We start from the raw sequence: 24,267 nt of genomic DNA, 5'->3' as shown, positions 1-24,267 counted from the left end.
AGCCTATACCCTGGACTCCAACATAATGTCATGGGTGATCTTGCTGCAAAATATAATTATTTCCTTGTACATTTATAAACAGATTTTATTTTTTAAGAGCCTGAGCATTTTGCAACAGAATGAGGAGATTGAGGGTGTGTGTGTGTATGAATGAAAATAAACTGAATATTGGAAAGAAATGTCCAAGTAGTTTCCTCTTCATAACCCAAAATTTAACCTCATAACAATTAATAGTCCATATGTCATTTCTATTTTAGAAATTATTGTCTGGAAGCTGTCTTCTAACAAAAAAATATTCTTTTATCAGTAAAAAATCTTTCTGTGAGAAAGCAGCTAAACAAGCAGCACCCAGATGGCAAACCAGCTATAGTTTAATTAATCCACTAAAAGCCATTCAGTTTTCAGTAAGGGTAATGTAATTTTGAATAACTGTAGGGAAAAAAAAAATCACTAAACGTTCTTAAGTTTTATTACAGCAGCATGAATAGTGCCACAATAGAGTAGTTAAAGTTGAGTTGCTCTATGCATTATAAACCCACATTATCAGTATGGTGGTCCTTTTTGATTATTCTACATTGAAAATAGATATATGGAATGTTAAACTAAACTAAATGAAAATTAATCTATTCTTCAAAACTTTTTTTTTTTGTTTGTTTCTGTCATTTTAACACTCTAGAACAGGATGTAGATTAGTTTTCAAAACTTATAGAATCTTCTTAAAGTACACTGCATTTCTTTCCTTTTTTAAAGTAATTTCAAAAGCTGCACAAACCACTATTCCTTATTTTATAGACAACACATGCCTGCATCCTGGCACACCTACAACATTGCAGGTGGAGTCCCAAATTGTCATAGTTAAACACACCCAGGTGTAACTAAAATTGCATTTTATGGTGATCAAGTGCTACTATACTGTGATCCTACTAGCAACAATGACTCCACAGACTCTGTTAGACAAGCTGTAACTCTACACAGCTTTTCTGAGGACAAGTGCCACTGAGTACCCAGTCCTTTGTATGTGTCTATACTATCCCACAATTGTGCAGCTCAAATAAAAGACTGTAGAAAAATAAAATACTGTATTTTCTCCTTTCCATTTTGTTTAAAAGACATGTATACAGGACATTGTTAAATGTAGTCTCATGACATGCTAGTATAAGAAAAAACATTTGGAAAGTAACAAATTATTATTGCTGCTTTGACTAAGAAACAACCAGACATATACTTACACTAGTGGTTTTGTTGTTTTTTTTTTTTAAAGTGTTTAGCTGGAAGCTACCATAAATAATTTGCTATAAAAAATGGCAAAAATTAAAATGACATCATTAATATTGAAGATCACACATGTTGTAAAGGTAAAGTTAAAATTATACTTATCTATGTATTTCAAATACTAGAAAATACTGGTTCTTTACTATTATATATTTAAACACGGAACAAACTCAACTTTACAAACAATAATCTATACCTCTCATTATAAAGGTAATAATCACCAAATAACAGTTAGTTTGCAATTAGGGGAATACAACCATTTGAAAAATGTTATTGGTATTTTCCATCATTAAAGACTAATTATTTACTTATATATAAAGTTATATACTCATATATAAAGTTTTGTCACGTAAATTGGTCAATTTCAGTTGCATATTTCTTTTTCTATTACTTCAAAGCCTGAGCCTTCAAGCAAACAGTGATAAAATCTTTTGCTTACCTCACTCTGCTGCAGTTACACAGCTCTAATGACCACTAGCATTTCATCCTGTCCTGTACAAATAACTTTATACTACAGTATCTGTTAGTTGTTTTAAACAAAATTACATTTTGACATCTTTGTGATGATTTAAGTTATTTTTTAATTAGTTCAGTATTTCTAAAAACAGAAAGACATTTCTGTCAAGTTTTGATCCATAGAGAGTGCAAGCCTGAGAAAATTTGACTAAAAATAAATAAGTTTTCTAATAGTAAAGCCAAAATAATTTTAACATATAAAGCATTTTGTTAGGAATTAGTTTCAGTAACAGAAATTATCATAAAATTATAAAATGAAATTTACAGCACCACACTTTGAACAGGATATCTTCCTCTTTTTATGCTGCATCATTAACAAGAAACAGAAAATTAAGCCTCAAACATGGACTTTAAATATTCACAGTATGCTGGACTAAATCTAGAACCACTAAAACAAACTATAATTACCCTGCCCAGCTAAGTTTTTTTACCATTTATATTTCAGTCAAAATCAGCATCTTAAAGACTCTACTATAGAAGCCTAATAAACTGAAATCACTGACATACTAATGTTTAAGACAAAAGTAAGTTATACTCTGAAAACAAGACCTGAGAGATTTTTGTGTGGCAATAATGGATGCAGGTTTTTTTGACATATTTTCTTTACATATTTCACATATGAATCTAAATTTTTATTTTAGTTACAAATCAGCTTTTTTCCCCTCTAATCTTCAATTACATCTACGTGCAGTTTCTACTTCATTGTTTTACTGGTGTTTTCTATTCGAACTACTTGTAAAAACTTCATAATGAGAAATAAGTGGAAGTAACTCTGTATTAGGTAGAATGCCCATACCTGTCAGATGTTACAGTTACAAATAAAAAAATTTACATGTCTTTTAATTACTGTTCTTTGATCAAGTATCACATCTTAATACTGTCTTTGATGTCTGCACATGTAAAAAAAGTAGGAGTTACGGTGGAAATTACAGCTTCAGTTCAGAAAATATATTTAAATACTTACTATTCATATTGGTAATAGTTATGGTATACTAATTGTATGACTAAAGGTATGGTGTACATCTCAGACCTAAAAATGAACACCAATAATGAAAAAGAACCAAAACAATTACATGAGATGAAATTAATCAAGTCCCACAAGCTTATGTCTTGAAAATGATTTAATTTTTTTTTTTACTGTGTAGCCTGAGCATAGATCCAACTAAAATAACTTCCAAATTCAAAGGTGGCTAATCTCTGAGCAGAGATCAGGCATTTGAGAGCTGCTGAATGCACACATTCTAATATGTAAATAGAAATTTACTGTAAAGCAGACTCAAATTCTTTATGACACACATTAGCAGAATAAGCAAAATGAAATGAAGCAAAAGTTTGCCCTCACCAACAGAAGTGCCATGCTGACTAGATTAAGATTACAATATTTTAAAACGGCATATTTTACCCTTAAGTCAGATATGGCAACGCACTTTCTGAGCCCTTTTTAATTAAGAATGGTGTGAAACAAGGCTACGTTCTCGCTCCTACCCTATTCACCGTCTTCTTTAGCATGATGCTCCAAAGGGCCACGGCAGATCTTGATGATCAGGATGGTATCTACATTCGATACCGTACTGATGGAAGCCTTTTCAATGTAAGGCGACTGAAGGCCCACACCAAGACCTTAAACCATCTTGTCCGGGAGCTGCTTTATGCTGATGACGCTGCCCTTGTTGCTCACACAGAAGCAGCTCTGCAGCGTTTAACATCCTGCTTTGCAGACGCTGCTGAACTCTTTGGGCTGGAAGTCAGCTTAAAGAAGACAGAGGTCCTCCATCAACCTGCACCTCAGGAAGTCCCCCATCACCCCCTCATCACCATTGGCCAATCAGAGCTCAAATCAGTCCAGAAGTTTAATTACCATGGTAGTCTCATCTCCTCAGATGGTAAGATCGATGGAGAGATAGACAACAGGTTAGCAAAGGCATATAGTGCTTTTGGAAATCTCCAGAAAAGAGTATGGTGTAATAAACACTTGAAGAAAAGCACCAAGATCAGTGTTTACAGAGCCATAGTGTTGTCTACTCTCTTATACGGTTCTGAATCATGGGTCATCTACCGCCACCACCTGCGTCTCCTAGAATGCTTCCATCAACGCTACCTCCAAGCAATCCTAAATATCCACTGGTCAGATTATGTGACCAATACATCTGTTCTAGAGCAAGCAGCAGTCACAAGTATTGAGGCCATGTTACTGAGAACACAGCTGCGCTGGGCAGGGCACGTCTCAAGGATGAAGGACCACCGCCTCCCTAAGATCTTGCTTTATGGTGAACTTGTCACTGGTTGCCACATGAGAGGAGCCCCGAAGAAAAGATACAAGGACTCCCTGAAACAACATCTCAGCCTTGGCCATATTGATCACCATAACTGGTCTACTCTGGCCTCCAATCGGGAGGCCTGGAGACACACCATCTATAACGCTGCTGTCTCCTTTGAGAACACACGCAGGATCACCCTCGAGGAAAAAAGGCAACGCAGAAAGAACCGTGTGTTGCAGAATACACCATCTAAGGAGTCTTTCTGCTGTGCCTTTTGCAATCGGATATGTCTGTCACGTATTGGCCTCATAAGCTACCAGCGTGCCTGTATCAAATGTGGATAGAGCCTTCCCAAATCTTCATTCGCGAAGCCTAGCCATGATTTTACCCTTATTGAAAGAAAAAAGAGATATTCTTGCTAATAAAGCCAATAATATAAAACTCATTTTTGTCTGACTATGATGTAATCTCAACAGCAAGAAAAGTTCAAATCCACTAAAATCTTAGTGTTAATACATGCAGCATTGATGTATACTAGCTATTGAATGTCTGAAGAAGATACATCAGTGCTGTCAACAGACTGTTAGCATGTCACACTGGATGAACTTTCAGCAACTCATGAATCTGAACATGCTCAAGAAATCCGTATTTTATAGCAGAAATAAAATTGCATTTAAACCAACTTACTTTTTTAGGAAGGATTGTTTCATGGAATGGTAATAGGAGAACTTGTAGGTGCCTACATTGTTTTGGTGTCCTGTTAATTAAGCCTCATTTCCAAATCCATTGTTTTCTAATGTTGCAGTCAAGAGATAGCAGAGTAAGTTAGGAGGCTACTCTTAATCATGTTTAAGTTCAGAATTTCACAAATGAACAGAATTATGCTTATCTAACAGTTCAGAGAAGGAGTGATAGGTAATCACCTTTCTTCCCCTGCAGAAACCTCAGCTGTGGAAACACACAATAACCATTACCTTTCTAAAATTTATACAAGATAGTGAAGTTGGTGATGGGAAATTTATCTGTCATCAAAATGCAGCCAACAATGAGCATTATGATACATTCCAAAAAGGCATACTGTAGCCTTTCAACCAGAGCAGGACTGCATGTCAATAAAATTTGGGATACTTGTTATAGCAGAATGCAAGAATGTTAGTCAAGAGAAAACATTAAGCATGTTAAGCACATACTGCTTCAACATCTCTCATCAAACCTAGTAGCTATGTATCCTAATGAAAGATGTTTCCTTCCCTATGAGGCTGCTCAGTAACACTAATCATTTGTCCCACCATAGCCTGGTTTAAGATTAATTGACTGAAAAATGAAGCTTCATACACTACATTTAGCTTACTATATTACATTCATTATCACAAGTTGTCTACTTCTGCTTCCTACCTTATCTTCTACATTAGGATTGGTAAATAATCTGACTGAGCTCATGACAGATCACATGAATGTTCAACTAATATATTTCTGCAAAATGTCCAACTGAACTTACATTCACTAACGAAAAAATAAATTCTCTATGAAATATGGCAGGAAGCCAACAGAAGGTCATAGGAAAATAATTATTTGCACCCATGTTCACCATTAAGTGAACCGTAACTGAATTTAGGACTGCTTCACATTTAGATGCTAATTTACATGGAGTATACTGGTGAAAGCACTTCAAGTTCAGACACCACTGGAAGAAGACAGGTGTGCTGGTTTAAGAGTTAACCAGCAGGGGAAATGAACTCAACTCAAAGGAGAGATTATAAGTCAGAATAACAATTTACTAAAATAATACAGTAAGTACAATCATACAAACAAACAATTGGTCATAACCCACAAAACCCAAATGTATAACCCAGTACCCTGGGGCATGAACAACGTGGTGTTCCTTGGGCCCCACTTGAGTCCAAAGTAAAGGGAGAGGGGAAGAACCTGCTGGTGGGAGAGCTGTTGCAGTCTGGTCAAAAGTGGTGATTGCAGTGAGATGCTGGTGGGAGAGCTGTTGCAGTCTGGTCAAAGTGGTGATTGGAGTCCAGTATAGGGTGGTGAGCCAAGTCTGTTTGAGAGCGATGAGCCGCAGTCCTTCTCTGGATCCCACAGAGTGGTTAAAAATGTTCCAAGACTCCAAGATTATATATCCTGCAGTTCAGGCAGGAATGCTCAGCACTTCCCTCAGGGCGGGGAGTTCCACAAAGGGTGTGAGGACAGGAGCATCCTCCTATCTCACAGGCCTCTTAGCACCCAGTTTATAGCCTGAGGAGTCAGGCTCTATGGGCAGATGGTGTAAATGGTTCATTGATAACAGTTTCTGGGAAATGGCATGGAAGGCTATAGAATACACAGTTTTGGGTTACACCCATACCCTGATGAACTGGTCTCAGTTGTCCTAACTAGGACATTATCCACCCCTTATTCTATGCCATCCATGTCATGCCCAAATTACCCCCCTTTAAAAAAACTATATCCCTTTAAAACTATATACATCTATCTATATATATATATATATACAATGAAACATTACAGACCATTCTCACTCAAAATTAGGTTCCCTTGTGGTACACAACGTGTCTCCCCATCTTTTTGCATTACCCACCAGGTGGAACCAGGTCCTTGAGCAAAAACAATCCCTCGGATGGGTTTGCCTTTGCTTGCGGTGGGACTAATCCATACAGTCTTCCCTAACATTCCTCTCATATGTACCACGGGGACTTTATCTCCATCTACAGTATGCAAAAGTTCTGATTGGGCAGGGCCAGCTCGATTGATGGAGCCTCGGGTGTTGACCAACCAGGTGGCCTTTGCTAAATGCAGCTCCCAGTGTTTGAGAGTCTCCCCACACAGTGCCTTCAGGGTGGTTTTCAGCAGTCCGTTGCACCGCTCAACTTTTCCAGCAGCTGGTGCATGGTAGGGGATATGATACACCCACTCAATGCCGTGCTCTTTGGCCCGGGTGTCTACGAGGCCATTCTTGAAATGGGTCCCATTATCAGACTCAATTCTCTCCGGGGTGCCGTGTCGCCACAGGACTTGTTTTTCAAGGCCCAGGATGGTATTCCGGGCAGTGGCATGAGGCACGGGGTATGTCTCCAACCATCTCCAGTACTCCCTTCTACCATGGTCAGTACGTAGTGCTTGCCTTGGCGGGTTTTGGGGAGCGTGATGTAGTCAACTTGCCAGGCTTCCCCATACCTGTACTTTGACCACCGTCCACCATACCATAGAGGCTTCACCCGCTTGGCCTGCTTGATGGCAGCACACGTCTCGCAGTCATGGATGACCTGTGAGACAATGTCCTTGGTTAAGTCCACCCCTCGGTCATGAGCCCATCTATATGTTGCATCTCTCCCCTGGTGACCGGAGGCGTCATGGGCCCATCGAGCCAGAAATAATTCTCCTTTGTGCTGCCAATCCAGATCTACCTGAGAGACTTTAATCCTGGCAGCTCGGTCCGCCTGCTCGTTGTTACGATGCTCCTCATTAGCCCGTTTCTTGCCTACATGAGCGTCTACGTGACGGACCTTCACACTCAGCTTCTCTACCCGGCCAGCGATGTCCTGCCACATCTCCGCCGCCCAGATGGGTTTCCCTTGGCGCTGCCAGTTGGCCTTTTTCCATCGCTCCAGCCATCCCCACAGAGCATTGGCCACCATCCATGAGTCGGTGTAGAGATAGAGTCTTGGCCACTTCTCTCGTTCAGCTATATCCAAAGCCAACTGAACGGCTTTAAGCTCTGCAAACTGACTTGACCCACCTTGTCCTTCGGTCGCTTCTGCAACTCGCCGTGTGGGACTCCATACAGCTGCCTTCCATTTTCGGTTTGTCCCTACAATGCGGCAGGAGCCATCCGTGAAGAGCACATATCGCCTTTCATCTGCTGGTAGCTTGTCATATGGTGGGGCCTCCTCAGCCCGTGTCACCTTCTCCTCCTCTTCTTCAGAGGATAGTCCGAAACTCTCACCTTCGGGCCAATTGGTGATAATTTCCAGAATCCCAAGGCGATTAGGGTTCCCTATCCGGGTTCGCTGCGTGATCAGAGCGATCCACTTACTCCACGTGGCATCGGTGGCGTGATGTGTGGAAGGAACTCTTCCCTTGAACATCCAGCCCAGCACTGGTAGTCGGGGTGCCAGGAGGAGCTGCGCTTCGGTGCCGATTACTTCTGAGGCAGCTCGAACTCCTTCATAGGCAGCCAGGATCTCTTTCTCAGTTGGTGTATAGCTGGCTTCAGATCCTTTGTATCCCCGACTCCAGAATCCCAGCGGTCGTCCTCGGGTCTCCCCAGGCACTTTCTGCCAGAGGCTCCAAGAAGGGCCATTCTCCCCGGCTGCGGTGTAGAGCACGTTCTTCACGTCCTGTCCTGTCCTTACTGGCCCAAGGGCTACCGCATGGGCAATCTCCTGTTTAATTTGTTCAAAGGCTTTTTGTTGTTCGGGGCCCCACTGGAAATCATTTTTCTTCCGTGTCACAAGGTAGAGAGGGCTTACAATCTGACTATACTCGGGGATATGCATCCTCCAAAAGCCCACAGCACCTAAGAAAGCCTGTGTTTCCTTCTTGCTGGTTGGTGGGGACATGGCTGCTATTTTGTTAATCACCTCCATGGGAATTAGGCGGCGTCCATCTTGCCACTTCCCTCCTAGGAACTGAATTTCCTGAGCAGGTCCCTTGACCTTACTCCGTTTAATGGCAAAACCGGCTCTTAGGAGAATCTGGATTATCTTCTCTCCTTTCTCGAAGACTTCGCCCGCCGTGTTCCCCCATACAATGATGTCGTCAATGTACTGTAGGTGCTCTGGAGCCTCACCCTTTTCCAGTGCAGTCTGGATCAGTCCATGGCAAATGCTGGGACTGTGTTTCCACCCCTGAGGCAGTCGATTCCAGGTGTACTGCACACCTCTCCAAGTGAAAGCAAATTGTGGCCTGCACTCAGCTGCCAAAGGAATGGAGAAAAAGGCATTGGCAATGTCAATGGTGGCATACCACTTGGCTTCCTTGGACTCCAGCTCGTACTGGAGCTCCAGCATGTCCGGCACAGCAGCACTCAGGGGTGGTGTGACTTCATTGAGTCCACGGTAATCCACCGTCAGCCTCCACTCTCCGCTGGACTTACGCACTGGCCATATAGGGCTATTAAAGGGTGAGCGAGTCTTGCTGACCACCCCCTGGGTCTCCAGTTCACGGATCATCTTATGTATAGGGGTCACAGAGTCTCGGTCGGTGCGGTATTGCCGACGGTGCACTGTTGCTGTGGCTATCGGTACCAATTGTTCTTCAACCTTCAGCAGTCCCACAGCAGAGGGGTCCTCTGAGAGACCAGGCAAGGTGTTCAACTGTCTAATTTCCTCCGTCTCCACAGCAGCTATGCCAAAAGCCCAACGAAGTCCTTTTGGGTCTTTGAAATACCCACTCCTCGGGTAATCTATGCCAAGGATGCACGGGGCCTCTGGGCCAGTCACGATGGGGTGTCTGTGCCATTCCTTCCCAGTCAGGCTCACTTCAGCTTCCAGTACAGTCAGCTGTTGGGATCCCCCTGTCACCCCAGAAATGGAGATGGATTCTGCCCCTACGTATCTTGATGGCATTAAAGTGCATTGTGCGCCGGTGTCCACTAAGGCCTTATACCTTTGTGGCTCAGATGTGCCAGGCCACCGAATCCACACTGTCCAATAGACTCGATTGTCCCTCTCCTCTACCTGGCTAGAGGCAGGGCACCCCTAGTCCTGGTCATGGTACTCATTGTGCTCTTCTTGTGGGTATGACCTGGAGGTCCCTTCAAGAGGATCAGACGTATCATCATTCCTGTACCGTCTGGAGTCTTGCCCACGAGAGACTGGAGCAGCGTTTACCCTTGAAGAGTTCCTTGTGGTACTTGTTCCTCTTTTCAGTTCACGTACCCGGGCTGCTAAGGAAGGGGTGGGTTTCCCATCCCACTTCCTCATATCTTCTCCGTGCTCACGGAGGTAAAACCATAGATCGCCACGTGGAGTGTACCTTCTCTCCTTAGCTGGGGGACGCTGGCTCCTAATAGCAGAGACTCTTGTTTGTCCTGGTGAGATATGGAAGATCCCTTCCTTAATTTCCTCTCTTAGCTTCTGGTGTCCCTCTTCAATTTTCTCTTCCAGGCTTCGGACGTGTTCAGCCAGTTTGGTTTCCACAGATGAGACGTGGGCTCGTAATGGGGCAGTGACAGTGTCTTCATACATCCTGAGTTTACTAACCAATGCTCCCACCTTGTCCTCTCCCTCCCTCCATTGCAGCGTTGCTAAGTAGCGGGAATACATTTCTGGCCCGAGTCGTGCAAACTTTAACCACATCTGGGAGGTGCACTGTACGCCATCTGGACTTTTAGGGAATCTTTCATCCTCTGAAAAGATTATCTCCAGTACAGCTAACTCCCTTAAGCACCGGATACCTTGTTCCATCGTGTTCCACTGTCCTTGCTGTACGTGGAGGTCCTCCTTGCAAAGGTATCTTTCCCTCACACTGCACAACAGTCGCCGCCAGAGGCTGAGAGTTTCCTGCCTCCTTCCAATCCCCTGATCAATAACTACATCTCGAGACAGGGACCCCAGCTGTCTGGCATCACTCCCTCTCAATGACTACATCTCGAGACAGGGACCCCAGCTGTCTGGCTTCAGTCCCATCTAGGATTGTATCGTTAGCTGCAGCATCCCAGATTCGGAGCAGCCAGGTCAGAATGGACTCGTTCGCCTGTCGTGTGAACTCTCTCCGGAGCTCGCGTAGCTCACCCAGGGATAGGGACCGAGTGATTATTTCTGGCTCTGCCTCCTCCAGTGGGTGTGAAGGTCCTGCCTCTTCGTCATCATTTGCTATACGGACTGATTTAGTCTTTGATTTCCTTTTCTGGACAGGGGCGACTGCTATTGGTTTTGGTTGTTCTTCTGGCTCCTCGATGGTTTGTGTGGACACGGAGATGGTTGGTTTATTTCTTTCTCCCTCTGACTCAGCTGTGGTTTGGGTGGACGTGGTGCCTGCGGATTTGGTCCTTCTCTCCTCCCCCTGACAGTGCTGTACCATGTCAAGTAGTGTCCGGTAGGCAGTGGCCAGGGCCCAGCAGGTTGCTGTGAGCTGGCCATCTCTGGAGTTGCCAGAGCATTTTTCCTTCACCAGTCTTATCATGCTAACAGGATCCTGCAGTTGTTCAGGGGTGAATTTCCAGATCATTGGAGGAGAAAACTTCTCCAAATACTGGCTGATGTCCTCCCACTTCCCGTGCCACTCAGCATTATCTGCTCCCAGGGCAGGTGTCCAGACAACCTCCCTAGAAGGCCCTGTTCTGACCCTAAACATGGTGTACACAGTACAGAGCAGACAGAGCAACACTAACAATAACATTATACTGTCCTTAACATCAAAAGGGAACTCAATATTTTCAAAAACTGTTGTAGCAGGTCTGAAGGGGAAGAAGGAGGTGAGAGGCTGGAAACAACCATCCCCCCTGTTCCCCCAAAGGGCTGGGTACGATTTTTAATGAAACCCCAGAGGTAGCAACCCAAACCAGGACAGGCAAACAGGACTGAATACACATTTACAATGAAACTCATTGCTTCTGATGTTAGAATGACATAAACATAATATACTAATAAAGCAATTTGGATCCCTCTCCCTGGTCTTAAAGAGAGCATCAAAACAGGCAAATAGTTCCCCATCTGTGGAAATATGAACAGGCTCAAATACAACAGCCATGTGACTGCATCAAACAACATGGTGATCAGGGAGTTTCTATATCCAAATAAACAAATGCTTAAAGTGAAATTGTGATTCTGACTTCTCTCTCTCTGCCCCACGTTGGGCGGCCAAAAAAATGTGCTGGTTTAAGAGTTAACCAGCAGGGGAAATGAACTCAACTCAAAGGAGAGATTATAAGTCAGAATAACAATTTACTAAAATAATACAGTAAGTACAATCATACAAACAAACAATTGGTCTTAACCCACAAAACCCAAATGTATAACCCAGTACCCTGGGGCATGAACAACGTGGTGTTCCTTGGGCCCCACTTGAGTCCAAAGTAAGGGGAGAGGGGAAGAACCTGCTGGTGGGAGAGCTGTTGCAGTCTGGTCAAAAGTGGTGATTGCAGTGAGATGCTGGTGGGAGAGCTGTTGCAGTCTGGTCAAAGTGGTGATTGGAGTCCAGTATAGGGTGGTGAGCCAAGTCTGTTTGAGAGCGATGAGCCGCAGTCCTTCTCTGGATCCCACAGAGTGGGTAAAAATGTTCCAAGACTCCAAGATTATATATCCTGCAGTTCAGGCAGGAATGCTCAGCACTTCCCTCAGGGCGGGGAGTTCCACAAGGGTGTGAGGACAGGAGCATCCTCCTATCTCACAGGCCTCTTAACACCTAGTTTATAGCCTGAGGAGTCAGGCTCTATGGGCAGATGGTGTAAATGGTTCATTGATAACAGTTTCTGGGAAATGGCATGGAAGGCTATAGAATACACAGTTTTGGGTTACACCCATACCCTGATGAACTGGTCTCAGTTGTCCTAACTAGGACAACAGGGAATAAATCAACAAACAGTAACAATTCACCCACGCTGGATGCAATTAATTTAAAATATCCAAAGGAAATCAAGTATAAAGTTGAATCACTAATGTAGATTGTCGTTAACTTTTAAAATAATCTTACTTTTGGCCTCAGAAATTTCTTGAAGTTCTTTAAAGAAGAAAAGAAAATTGATCCAAGTCAAATTTTCTACTTGGATTTGAAATGCATTTCATGAAAGCTCTGTACTAGGAGCTCCTAAAGAAACCCAGCTGCTGTATTTTCAAGGGAGAAAAAATCTTACAGTTACAGAATTGCTTTAAATATAAGAAATAAGTAATAGCAATAAATGCTTAGTTTACTCAGTGGGAAAGAGTCACCTGTAGTGTCCCACACGTTCAAGAAACATAGGAAGACTTCCTACCAGACCAGGTTGCTCAAGGCCTTATCCAACCTGGCTTTGAACACTGTCAGGTTTAGGGCATCCACAACCTCCCTGGGCAACCTGTTCCAGCGTTTCCACCCTCAAAGTAAAGAATTTCATCGTAATATCTACCTTAAATTTCCCTTCTTTCAATTTGTACTCGTTACTCCCTGTCCTGTCACTACAGTTCCTGACAGTCCCTCTCTGGCTTCCCTCTAGATAATGGAAAGTTGCTGTGAGGTCTCCACACAACTTTCTCTTCTCTAGCCCCAACTTTCTCAATCTGTCCTTGTAGGGGAGGTGCTACAATCCTCCTATCAACTTCATGTTCCTTCTTGCTCCAACAGTTCCCTGCCTATGTTATGTTGGGGACATGAGAACTGTACACAGCACTCCAGATGGGGATCTCGCAAGAGCAGAGTAGATAGAGGGGGAGAATCTACTAAACTGTCACACATATCCAGGTTTGGCAATATAGGTGTTGTATATGGAGGAAAGCATTATAAGATCACTTCACAAAGACAACTAAGGCCTCCTTAACTTCAGGAAAAATAATCCACAGACATAATGAAAGCTTTTAAGATAAAAAAATCAAATCACATGACAAAATAAACTGTAAAGAACTCCTCAGAGCCATATAATATGATGAAAGCTCAGTGATTTATTGAGAAATACAGCCTGAGAATTCAAAAACTATGATCCAAAGCTGCATGGAGACTAAGTTTATAATGTTTAAAAAAAATCACTACAATCTTCTAAAAGAAAAACGTCTAAATTTCAAGACTCATGAAGAGGTCTGGAATATAACAACGGGTAAACACTTCACAATACTTAAAAGAATGTATTTTATCATTTGTGAAACAAAATTGTTGCATCATTAGATTAAGTGGAACTTTAAAAATCATATAAATACATGTGATAGTTTGAGCCACATTAGAAATCCAAAATCCAATTTCCAGGCTTCCCCCACCCCTTGCCACAATTTATCCCAACACCGAAGAGAAAACTTTCAGGCCAGAGGCTGCTATAGGGGGAAGGGGAAGTATATACATTTATTTTACATAAATAAATACTAAACAAATTAAAGGCAACTATATATATATATATATATATATATATATAATTACACTTCTATCAGTCCTTTTAAGCTCCTCCCTTTAACTTTAGTTCAGGAAAAGCCTTCCAAGGCTGATATGTAATGCAGTCTCTCTCGTGGGAGTGTTCGGGGCCCCTGAACACTCCCTACCAACCTTCAGCTGTTTGTTGCAGTTTTTCCTTCGAAGTCAACGAAGATAGCTTTGAGTCTGTCCTCTCATACCTTGGTTCGTAGGCTGCTGTAGTGTAGTCAGTTTATCAACATATGCATCCTGGAATTTCATTCCTCCTCCGGGTTTTCGGTTGTCCTGCGTTTAAATCACTGTGAAGGACATCCTCCGGGCCTCTCTCCTGTCCGTCTCTAATTTCGCCTGGGGGTTTCTCTTCCCCTGGCACTGAGCTGTATTTAGCCCATCCACTTTGGCTCTGCTCCAATGCTGACCCTTAAAATCCACTCCCACTAAACAGCGAGAGGGAAAAACAGCACCCTTCTGCAGCCTTGCTGCAAAGGGGGGGGATGAAGAGGGCCCGGCCACAAGGCCTGTCTCTCTCTCCTCGCTTACCAGTTGTTTGTGAGTCGTGTCCCTCACAAACATACACTCACTCCAATGCTGCCTCTAACTCTGGCCTAGGCAGAGCTGGGGGGCCGCAGGGCTCCCCTCCCCACCCCCGGAGGAGAGGAAGAAGGAGCCCAGCCACCTCCTGGCCTTCTCCACCTACACGCAGCAGACACCAACAGAAAATATACCAACAGCTTCAGGTGCTGTGATATATGATTTTGAGCAGAAGCGAACAAGATAAGTGGTGACTGGCTCTCCAGGGAACACTGCCCTGGCACCCAATCACCTCTGAGCCCCTGACTCCCGGGGGGGCCATCTCAAACTATGACAGTACAGAATAAGAATCTTACAACAAATAAAGTTAGAATATTTATTCTGGAAAGACTGTCAGAACAAATCCAGGAGATACCGCATTCTGTGTTTTTTGTTTTACAGCAGGTTACTCTTTACACAAATCTTGAGGAATTAAACACTGTGGGGTTTTTTTAATATTCAACTTTCTTATTAATATAATCCTTGATTACAGATCTACCGTATCTCACCATGCTAAGCAAAGTTTTATATTTAACAAGCGTTATTACCTTAATTATTTTCACTTCTCTACTTAATCAAGGGAAAGAGTGTTAGTAAAACTGAAACTCACATGTACACCTCACTGACGTATCTATGGAAGAAACTAAGCAACGGTGTTTACAAAAACAATGTGGGTAGATAATTTCAAAGCCTTTCAAACTCTCTTCGAGTCATAAATTGGCCTTCGGAAAATGTCAGGAGTATACATGTAAGACCTGGTACACTTGTAAGTTGGATGCCTGTTAGATGGATGTATTTATGGTAATAGTTCCAAATGGCACACTAAAGCTTAGAAATTTTTAGAAAATGCTTCTCTCCACCATAAAACTTTCTTTAGATTCGTGACCTCAAATTTATTTGCATGGTCAGGAAAAGTGTAACAAATCAGAAACAACAAATTTCATTTTGATAGAAGAAATTCAGATACTTCACAATTTTTTCAGTGAATTTGTTTTCAGTAACAGTAGCACTATGGTTTTATTTTTATTTTTGGTATCTTTGTTAGAGAATATAAATGAGAGTCTTGTTGAATAGTGACACCATTACTCTTTTTTTCCTCATGACAGATTCAATTGTGAAGTAGCTTTGATTAGCAACAGCAGAAATTGTTACAGTACTGCAGCAGCATAGTTGCACGTTTGTTTCTAAAAAAAAGAAAAACAAACACCAAATTGCAATTTCCTTTAAAACTGTCTGATACAGAAGCTTAATTTAAACGCAGAAACAACTTTTATTATTCTAGAAGAGGACTCACCTGCACCTGATATTTTGGAGAATTCTGATGTACTGCATTAGAAGCATTATATGCTTCCTGAAGTTGGACTTGCAACAAACAAATTGTTTTATCTTTTTCAAGTAAGTGATCCTGAAGAGAGGCACAGCTCTGCTGCAGTTGAATTTCACTTGTTTTAACAGTTTCAAAACATAAACTCAACTCGTTATAAAGCTATGAGAGGGGAGAAAAGAAATACTAGGATTAAAAATAACTCCAATGCAGATAACCACATTAATACAGAAAGTATAATTTAAGTAACTTATCCACAAAGATCACCCTCTTTTTTACATTTAACAATTTGTTCACACTTGTCCTCCTGCCCCCTGTCCAGTTCTATACATTTCAAAATTGCAACAATCACTGTAACTTTAAGTTTGAAGTAAGTTTTCCAGAAAAATACAGCTCATGGTAGAATATTATCAGTTTCAGTTGCTTCTCTATAGCATTTATAAATAGAAATGGCCATCTAAAAATCAGGATTGATTTTACTTCTTGAACAGTTTATATAAAATACAGAAAATACAAAAGGAAAAGAAAATCCCTTCCTGAGAATAGGCAAAAAAGTTAAAATATCTGTTCAGGGAATTAAATTAAAGGAGCAAGAATACCAAATACCATTATTGTCTTTTATAAAGTAGTTTCATCTTTTAAAAGTAACATTTTAAATATAGCTCGGATAGAAATACAATGAATCCACTAATGCCTATCGCATTTTGTATGAAGTGTAAAATGGTTGTGTAATTATTCTGTGGGAATTTTTTTTCACATTAACTGTAAACCCCAGAGATTATATTGTAAGTTCTTATCCCTGGCTGTTGTACAACTGTTCTTTCTGAAACCAGAATATTATATATATATTTTGCAATTGCTTTAGAATAGACTTCACACACACAAAGAATTTCTAAAACAAGTTCTAAAAAACTAGCAGTACATGCCATCTGACAAAAATAAGTTCTCTTATTCTTGCAAAATAAGTTAATAACCACCCCATACCTCCACTGTTACCCATCTTTTTCCGTTTAAGCATCTAAACATTATTTAAAATGATTCATCGTTAAAAAAAGAGAAAAAAACAGTTTGGAAAATAAACCTGTAGTTGAATAAACAGTACAGATTCTAAAGGAAATACACAACTGCACCTTTACTAGCTAACCATACATTCCCTCCTCTCTTCATTTCAGTCTTTCATTCCTTTGATTGTCCTTTTTTCTCAAAATGAACAAAATACCCTCTGACTATTCTACCATAAAATGATCTACAGAAGGCATGAACAGAAGGCAGGGAACAGTTTTCTTTGGAAAATCCATCTCTGACATTCAATTAAAAAAAATTAAATATGAAAATCAGGTTTTCCAAATATATCAATAATGTTTGTAAGCACAAGAAATTGACACAAGATATTTTACTTGTAAAACCACTATTTTACTCTTCATTTTACCCCTTGTGTTGCCAGTTTTATTTAAATTCTACAATCCTTTCTCCCTTTCATCTGTTTACATCACTTAGAAGTTAAAGCCCTTGAAAAACAGTCACAACTCTTCAAGTGGTAAACTGTCTACCTAACATTTTCTGAGAAATTTGGAAATAATAATCTCCCCTTTCCTTCTTCCTAACATTTTCTACTCCCGTGGTCTCTCAAAATCCACTTAGGACAAAGTAAATTACTTCTTGCCTATTTCCAAGGCAGATCAGAGATCATGTCTCTCAGGCAAAATTAATTCAAAGTCCAGACAGATTGATATTTCAAATGCCTCCAAGTCATTAAACATTTGCATTGAAATTTCTGTGCCTACTGAATCTTTCTTTTTTATTTAAGAATGCTTACATCATCTCTAGAAATGCAAGTTCAAGATTAGCCAATTTCTTATGAAAAATCAGTAAGTATCTCACAGGAAAATAAACAGTTCATTTATCAAAAACATGCATTTTTAGATAATATCTTTCCAAATGAATGGAACATCAAGACACAGTTACTTCCAGCTATAACTATATAAGCTCATTAGCTAGATCATCCTGGTATGACAATTTGCTGTTTTTATGACTAGAAGTACTTAAATGGTTGTAATTATAGTATCTGAAAGGTAGCATCCTAGTAAGATGAATGGAGAACATCAAAAATATGATGTCTTTTCCTAGTTGGCAGCTGCATCCCCTAATGCAGCTAATGGGTATTTGGTAGTCAGCATTTGTCAGGGCAAGACAAATAGCACATCTTTTGACTTGCACAAACTTTTCCAACCTTTCCTGCTTTGAAAACAGTACTAAAACACAAAACACATATATTTCAAGCATAAAACTAGCTAAAACCTATGTGCAAAAAACCATTCATACTGTTCATCTCTTTACACTAAGGTTTATATATTTTTTAAACACCACCAATGTACTATTTAATAGTACACAGATTTTTTTTTTAAGGAATTTAACACCAGGAATTTTCAAAATTAAAATTATCTGTACAAAAATAAATAGTTTCATCTACTGTCCACAGACAACTGGAACAGCTTCTAAATTTCTATTTGGATCCCCATATTTTCTTTTACTGTTTTGTGGATTAATGAGTGCCTAATGTTTATATTGGATTATTTTGGGGTTTACTGCTCATTTCTGACCCTGTTCAGAAGAGACACTACAATTAATCACATTAGAGTGAGCACATTCTAAAATACAAAGACTTGCACAGCACGATGAAATAGGTCTATCATTAATAAAGAAATTCAGGTGTGGAGAAGCATTGTAAAATGAAATCAGATGATTAGAGAAGGAACATTGCATAGAACAGCCAAAGAAAGAAAATATATTGTAAATTATTTATCTCAGAACTAGCAAGCTTCACAGAAGAAATGAGTGGAATCTTGACTGTACCTATGTGAATGGTTATACCTTACCTGAATGTCAACAGGACATGAGATTTACCCAGTGAGTTTGGTAATCTCCCAACAAAGTTATGAAAAAATATTTATGTTTACAAGATAGAAATAAAAAGGAAAATATTTAAAATAATTCTTTGTTACATTTTATGACACTTGGTATTTTAAAAAAAAAAAACATTAGCAAGTGACACAAGACTGCTCTGCAAAAACTGTTGCACTGACTATACTTTCATAATCTCTTTCTAAGGCGTTACAGCTGCCCTTTCTCTGACAGGCAGCACAGATTATTGCAGGTGAAGGTACTTAAAAACAAAGGAGAAAAGATTAGAAGTATCTGAAATCAGTACACTGTAATAAATTTAGTTTGTATGACACAAGAGCATTATTCATCAGTCAGAAAGGGTAACTTAGCTGAATTGCAAAAAAATAAAGGATTCCGTATTTCTTAGCTATCCTAACAATTTGCTATATTGATTTACCTGATTTCACCAGAAAACACTTTTTGGTACACCTTTGAAGAGTTACTTAAAACAGAAAATGTAATGCCATCAAGTAACCTAAAAATATCAAACTAAATCCAGGAATTCCAGAACCAAAAAACGGAACTCTAATGCCTGCTCATATGCAATAGAAAACATTTAACAGCCTGATAATGTGGGATGAGGAAGTACTACCAATATACATAAAATACATGTTATGGCAAAATTATCTTAGATCAGAGCAAAGAAAGCTGAGAAATTCCAACAAACCCTAGCAAAATTAAATAATTAACCCATGCTATTTATTGTGTGGTGTGGTATGGTATGCTAGCCAGAATCATAGTGCAGCCTGAAAAAAAACTGCAGAGTGAAACAGTTGAAACAAATGACCAACACTAACAGTATAGAAGTGTGCAGGATTTATTTTAAACTAGGTTTAGATGGCTCCTGTGCACTACATGCCAGCTAACAGCTGGGGCATACTTTTCAGTTCCAAAATAATTTCCAATTCCATACTCCAAAAGGCATTTAGTTAATACTCTCATGAATTTTTCTGTGGTATCAACTAAAGTACAGGGAGCGGGGCCATTTAGGAGACTTCCTTCAAAATCTCCAGTGAGGGACTAAGGTAGATCCATCTAATGAAACATAACAGTAGCCATATATAAGCATTGGGTATAGAACAAATATTCTCCAACATTAAATGTTTTATCTAAATGCTCACACCCTAAAAAAGTGTATTACAGAGACCTGAGTAAATAAAATCATAGAATCACTAAGGTTGGAATAGATCTTCAAGATCATCAAGTTCAACCTTTGATCAAAACTCATCATGTCAACTAAACCATAGCACTCAGTGCCACATCCAGTCTTTTAGGAACCCTAACCTACAGTAATACTGACCATATAGTAATCACATAAATAAAAAAAAGTCAGTCTAAATTGAGACATACTAAAACTATAATGGAAATTATTATAGCACCATTGCAGAAAGCCATTTACAAGCCATGCTGTTTATGAGAACTTGAAAAGAACAAGGACAGAAATCTGCTGGTAAAGCTCTAGGGTGTAGCTGAAGAGACACTCCAGACAAACGGTACATAGCCCTTTCATGATGTTTAGTTTTATTTTATTTATAGATTATTAATTTTTTTTCCCAAATACTTGAATATTCTGGAGATACCAATCTACACTGCTACACACAGGAACTACTGCACACTAAGAGTATCAGTACAGGGCTTTTCAAGCACGAAAAAACGCCTCCGAGTCCACAATTTAACATCACCTTAAAAGAACCAGAGTTTACCCAGGATTTATTCGCCTTTAGCCTACAGGCACATCTGATGCCAAAATTTACTTGCTAGCATGTGACCAACTGTACTGATGTTTCGTATACAAGAACAAAGACTAAGCTAATTAACACACTTCCCAACAATAGAAAACAGTATCTGAGCTTGAACTAAAGTATGTGAATCTGTTGAAGATCTGAGTTCCTCACAACTTTAATATACAAAGTGGACTAGGAAAACGATGGTTTACTTATTACTGATGTGGGTGTCACCATATTTGACCAGACAGATAGTTTTTCTCTTATCATGTGTGAAAGAACTTATGCTTTTCATTCCAATATGCGTAAGAACCTGCATTGTTACTGCCATTTACAGATTTGTATGGGTTTAGTTTTTATTTTGTGAATTTGATGCTGCTTACATAAAAATTAACACATTTATGTATTTTTAACTATGCTTAAAGGTTGTTGCAGTTACAAAACATACTGGACATGGTAAAATTTAACCTTAATATGGTAAACACAGTAACTTGATGTCCTGATTACAATTTTTCAGGCTTGAAGGAAAGTAAACTATCTCTACACACTGACACACTAGCAAAGGCAACTAAAGGTACAAAACTAAGATCTGAAAGTATATCTATCACTTTCATATTTTTCATCTACTTGCTGGTGCACTTGATGCAGACTTTCACAATACCTCATAATTGAAAACTCTTACTGTGTTTTCTAATTACACCAAAAATCTAACTATTGAACAATGTTTTCTTCATTACAGACTTGCATTATATCATTATCCACAGTATTCTCTATTTGAGAGCTGAGTTCCAGGACATGAATTATCATTTCTCATTGAATGACAAATTACTGGAATATTTCTGCTCCACTAAAAGGGCCTTCCCTTGAAAGACTTAATCAGTGTGATTAACATAGGTCCTAAAGGTCACATCAGATCAAGTGAAAGTACTGCATTATAAAAACAAGGGCCTTAAATTGTAAATTTCAGAAAACTGTGATAAGCTGGCTAAGGACTTCAGAATCTCTTCTTGTCTTATTATCCCTAGTATTGATTGAAATCTCTCCACCTTGAAATTGTTGGTGAGGACAAATCTATGGAGTCTCATTAACTCCAGCACAGGAATGAACTCCCCAGAGCATCTAGGACCACTAAAACAGATGCTATACATTTTAGAAAAATATTCTCTATCCTTGAGAATGTGAACTACAGCTGCAATATGAAATAGATACCAATTTGTTTCCATAAAAGCTCTAACGTAAAGGAGTTACGTAGAACACAGTATCCTTAAAATCTGCACTTAGAGAAAAAAAAAGCAGTATGTAAAGTCAACGCAACTAGATAAAAGAGATTACAGATCTTTACGCACTGCTCACTACAGTTAGACTTGGAAGAGAATTTGTGGTCTTGACTGGATTTACACATAATCCAGCGTAAGTTTATGACCTTTGTCAGGTTTATTAGAAAAGTTTTTTTCTTTTTTCAGTCCACTGTTTCATACTACACATTAACATCAGCACAAAGATCTGTTCTTCTCAATGGTAGACTGTTAAAATCAACTTGCAATATGTGAGCCAACCACACTGCCTAAGCTATAGCATATACTGCCTATCTGACCAGAGAGGTCACTGATCTTGCGGTAAGGGACAATATATCACAGGATGTACATGCTGATAGGCTCAATGCCATTTGAAGCAGTAGGAAAACATTCCTTTGTGACTGTGTTTATGGAGTAGCTGACACATCCTTATCTAGCTGTTGCAGCCTGCATATTATTAATACAGGGAAGACAAACAGAGAAAACATTTGTCTGCAATAGTTTGCCTTTCTCATTCAAAGGAGAAAATAGACATTTGTATTACTTCTATAGATACTGAGTTTTCCAAACGCCTCCTGTGACTTCAGTAGAACTGTGTATCTTGTGATTTGAAAAATGCACATTACTTTGAAGCAATTACAGTTGGGTGTTTTATACAGTTCTGATCAGAAATACAGAACAGGATTGTCATGATACAGAACAGAAATACAGAACAGGATTGTCTGTTTTCCCTTCCAAAGCTCTCAACTCAATTTGCCACAAACATTATAAATTCTATTCCACTCTGACTTTGGGAACTTCACTTCTCCTTTTTTTTACTTCTTTTTCTTTTACTTCCTTTTTTTTTTTAGACATATTTACATATTACGTACATTCTCTCTTTTTTTCATTCTATAATTTACTTTGTCTGCCCCAAATAGGTAAACTCCTGTTGCCTCATAAATGTTCTGAACAACCTGTTGCTTGACTCGGTTACTATTGTAATGTATGAGAGACTTAATGTCTGTCATCACTGCAGTCAATAGTAAACTGTAGACCTTTGTACGGTGGGGGATTTTTTCTTCCTTTTTCTATACAGGAGCTCTTTATGCTGGTATTCCACAAAAAATTATAATTCCACAAAATTTATAATGCAAACTGCAGCACACAGTACAGCATTAAGTACACAAAAATGTGCTGGGCACTATGAGCTATAAAATGCTAATCAAAAACATCTTTAGAAACCCAGTACTGATTCTGGCTTGACTGAGGCCTAGTTCCACAATTTTATCACAAACTGCACACTCTAAGTAAGATGACAGAGGGAGACAACTTTTTGGGAAAAAGCACTGGCAGTACACAATTTGTGAAAGTAGTTCCAAGATGGTAAAAGGTGTGTAAAAATTATATATACAACTTATTACTTGTCTTCTTCCTTCTCAGTGTTTCTAAAAAGGAAACAAACGTATCTTCCATATTTCTTATAAACTGAAAAACAGATCCATATAACTTGGTAACCTAAAAGAAGTTCTGAGTAGTACACGTGTGCCAGCTCAACATTTTCCCTGACAGTCACCAAAAATATGAAACTGGTCTGCAAGTGTAAATATTTTAAAAAGATACTATAGCAACAATTTTTCCAGTTAATTTTGATAGAGCAGGTTTTTGCATCTTAAATCACTAAAATTATTTGCGATTCACACACATACATTGTTTACAAGTAAAAGGAATTTCTTCTACCAAACTAAGAAAAGCAATTTGGAGAATTCAGTAACTAAAAGCTCCTGTCCTCCAGCAGAGGAAGAAATAAACACAAATAACACAAAATTACATAAAGAAATTTATATACTTCACAACTCATTCCTATTTTTTTCAGATGCAACAAAATCTTAATTTTTAAGGCTCATCAATACAATGTACGCACAGGTATGTAATTGAGCCAATAAACTCTGCTACTCAACCATATTTTGCAACAATAAAAATACAGACATAAAAAGGATACAACATTACAAAGTGCTTTGGTTACTCTGTCCACTGATATTGTATAGATGGATATTAAAATGAACCCTGTGATCATAAGCAGAATAACGTACTTTTTGATATAATGTTATTTCAGCTGTGTGAGCATCTTCTTGGTCTTTCATCACTTTTTGTGTATTAGCATTGAGAGCCTGAACCTGCTTTATCAGCTCAGCCTGCTGTGCTGTATATTCAGTGTTTTGTCCACAAAGATTCTGCAGCTCCTGTAACTCCTTCCTGTGCAAAAAGAGCAATAAAAAGAAATTCAAAAAAAGAACAAACTCCATTAAAAAATTGTATTCAAATAACTTTACTGTAGATAATGA

The 24,267-nt window shown here is 39.4% G+C and overlaps 1 protein-coding gene across 5 annotated transcripts in view; it reads right to left on the bottom strand.

Annotated features, from left to right (window-relative positions):
* The window catches only part of CNTLN (centlein), a 205,671-nt gene that overhangs the window by 115,955 nt on the left and 65,449 nt on the right, over window positions 1-24,267 (bottom strand). For all 5 annotated transcript variants that reach the window (XM_039384599.1, XM_039384601.1, XM_039384600.1 and 2 more), the window contains 2 exons: window positions 24,016-24,178; window positions 15,952-16,143 (listed from right to left, as the gene is read on the bottom strand). In XM_039384599.1, coding sequence (XP_039240533.1) covers window positions 15,952-16,143; window positions 24,016-24,178 — 355 coding nt within the window. The remainder of the gene's footprint in view (window positions 1-15,951; window positions 16,144-24,015; window positions 24,179-24,267) is intronic.

Source organism: Pipra filicauda, unplaced genomic scaffold, assembly GCF_003945595.2.
Source record: "Pipra filicauda isolate LSUMZ 115617 unplaced genomic scaffold, ASM394559v2 scaffold362_size804934_pilon, whole genome shotgun sequence".
In the NCBI taxonomy this organism is placed as follows: domain Eukaryota; kingdom Metazoa; phylum Chordata; class Aves; order Passeriformes; family Pipridae; genus Pipra; species Pipra filicauda.
The sequence above is the reverse complement of the archived record's forward strand: the minus strand, read 5'-3'. Positions and strand labels throughout refer to the sequence as shown.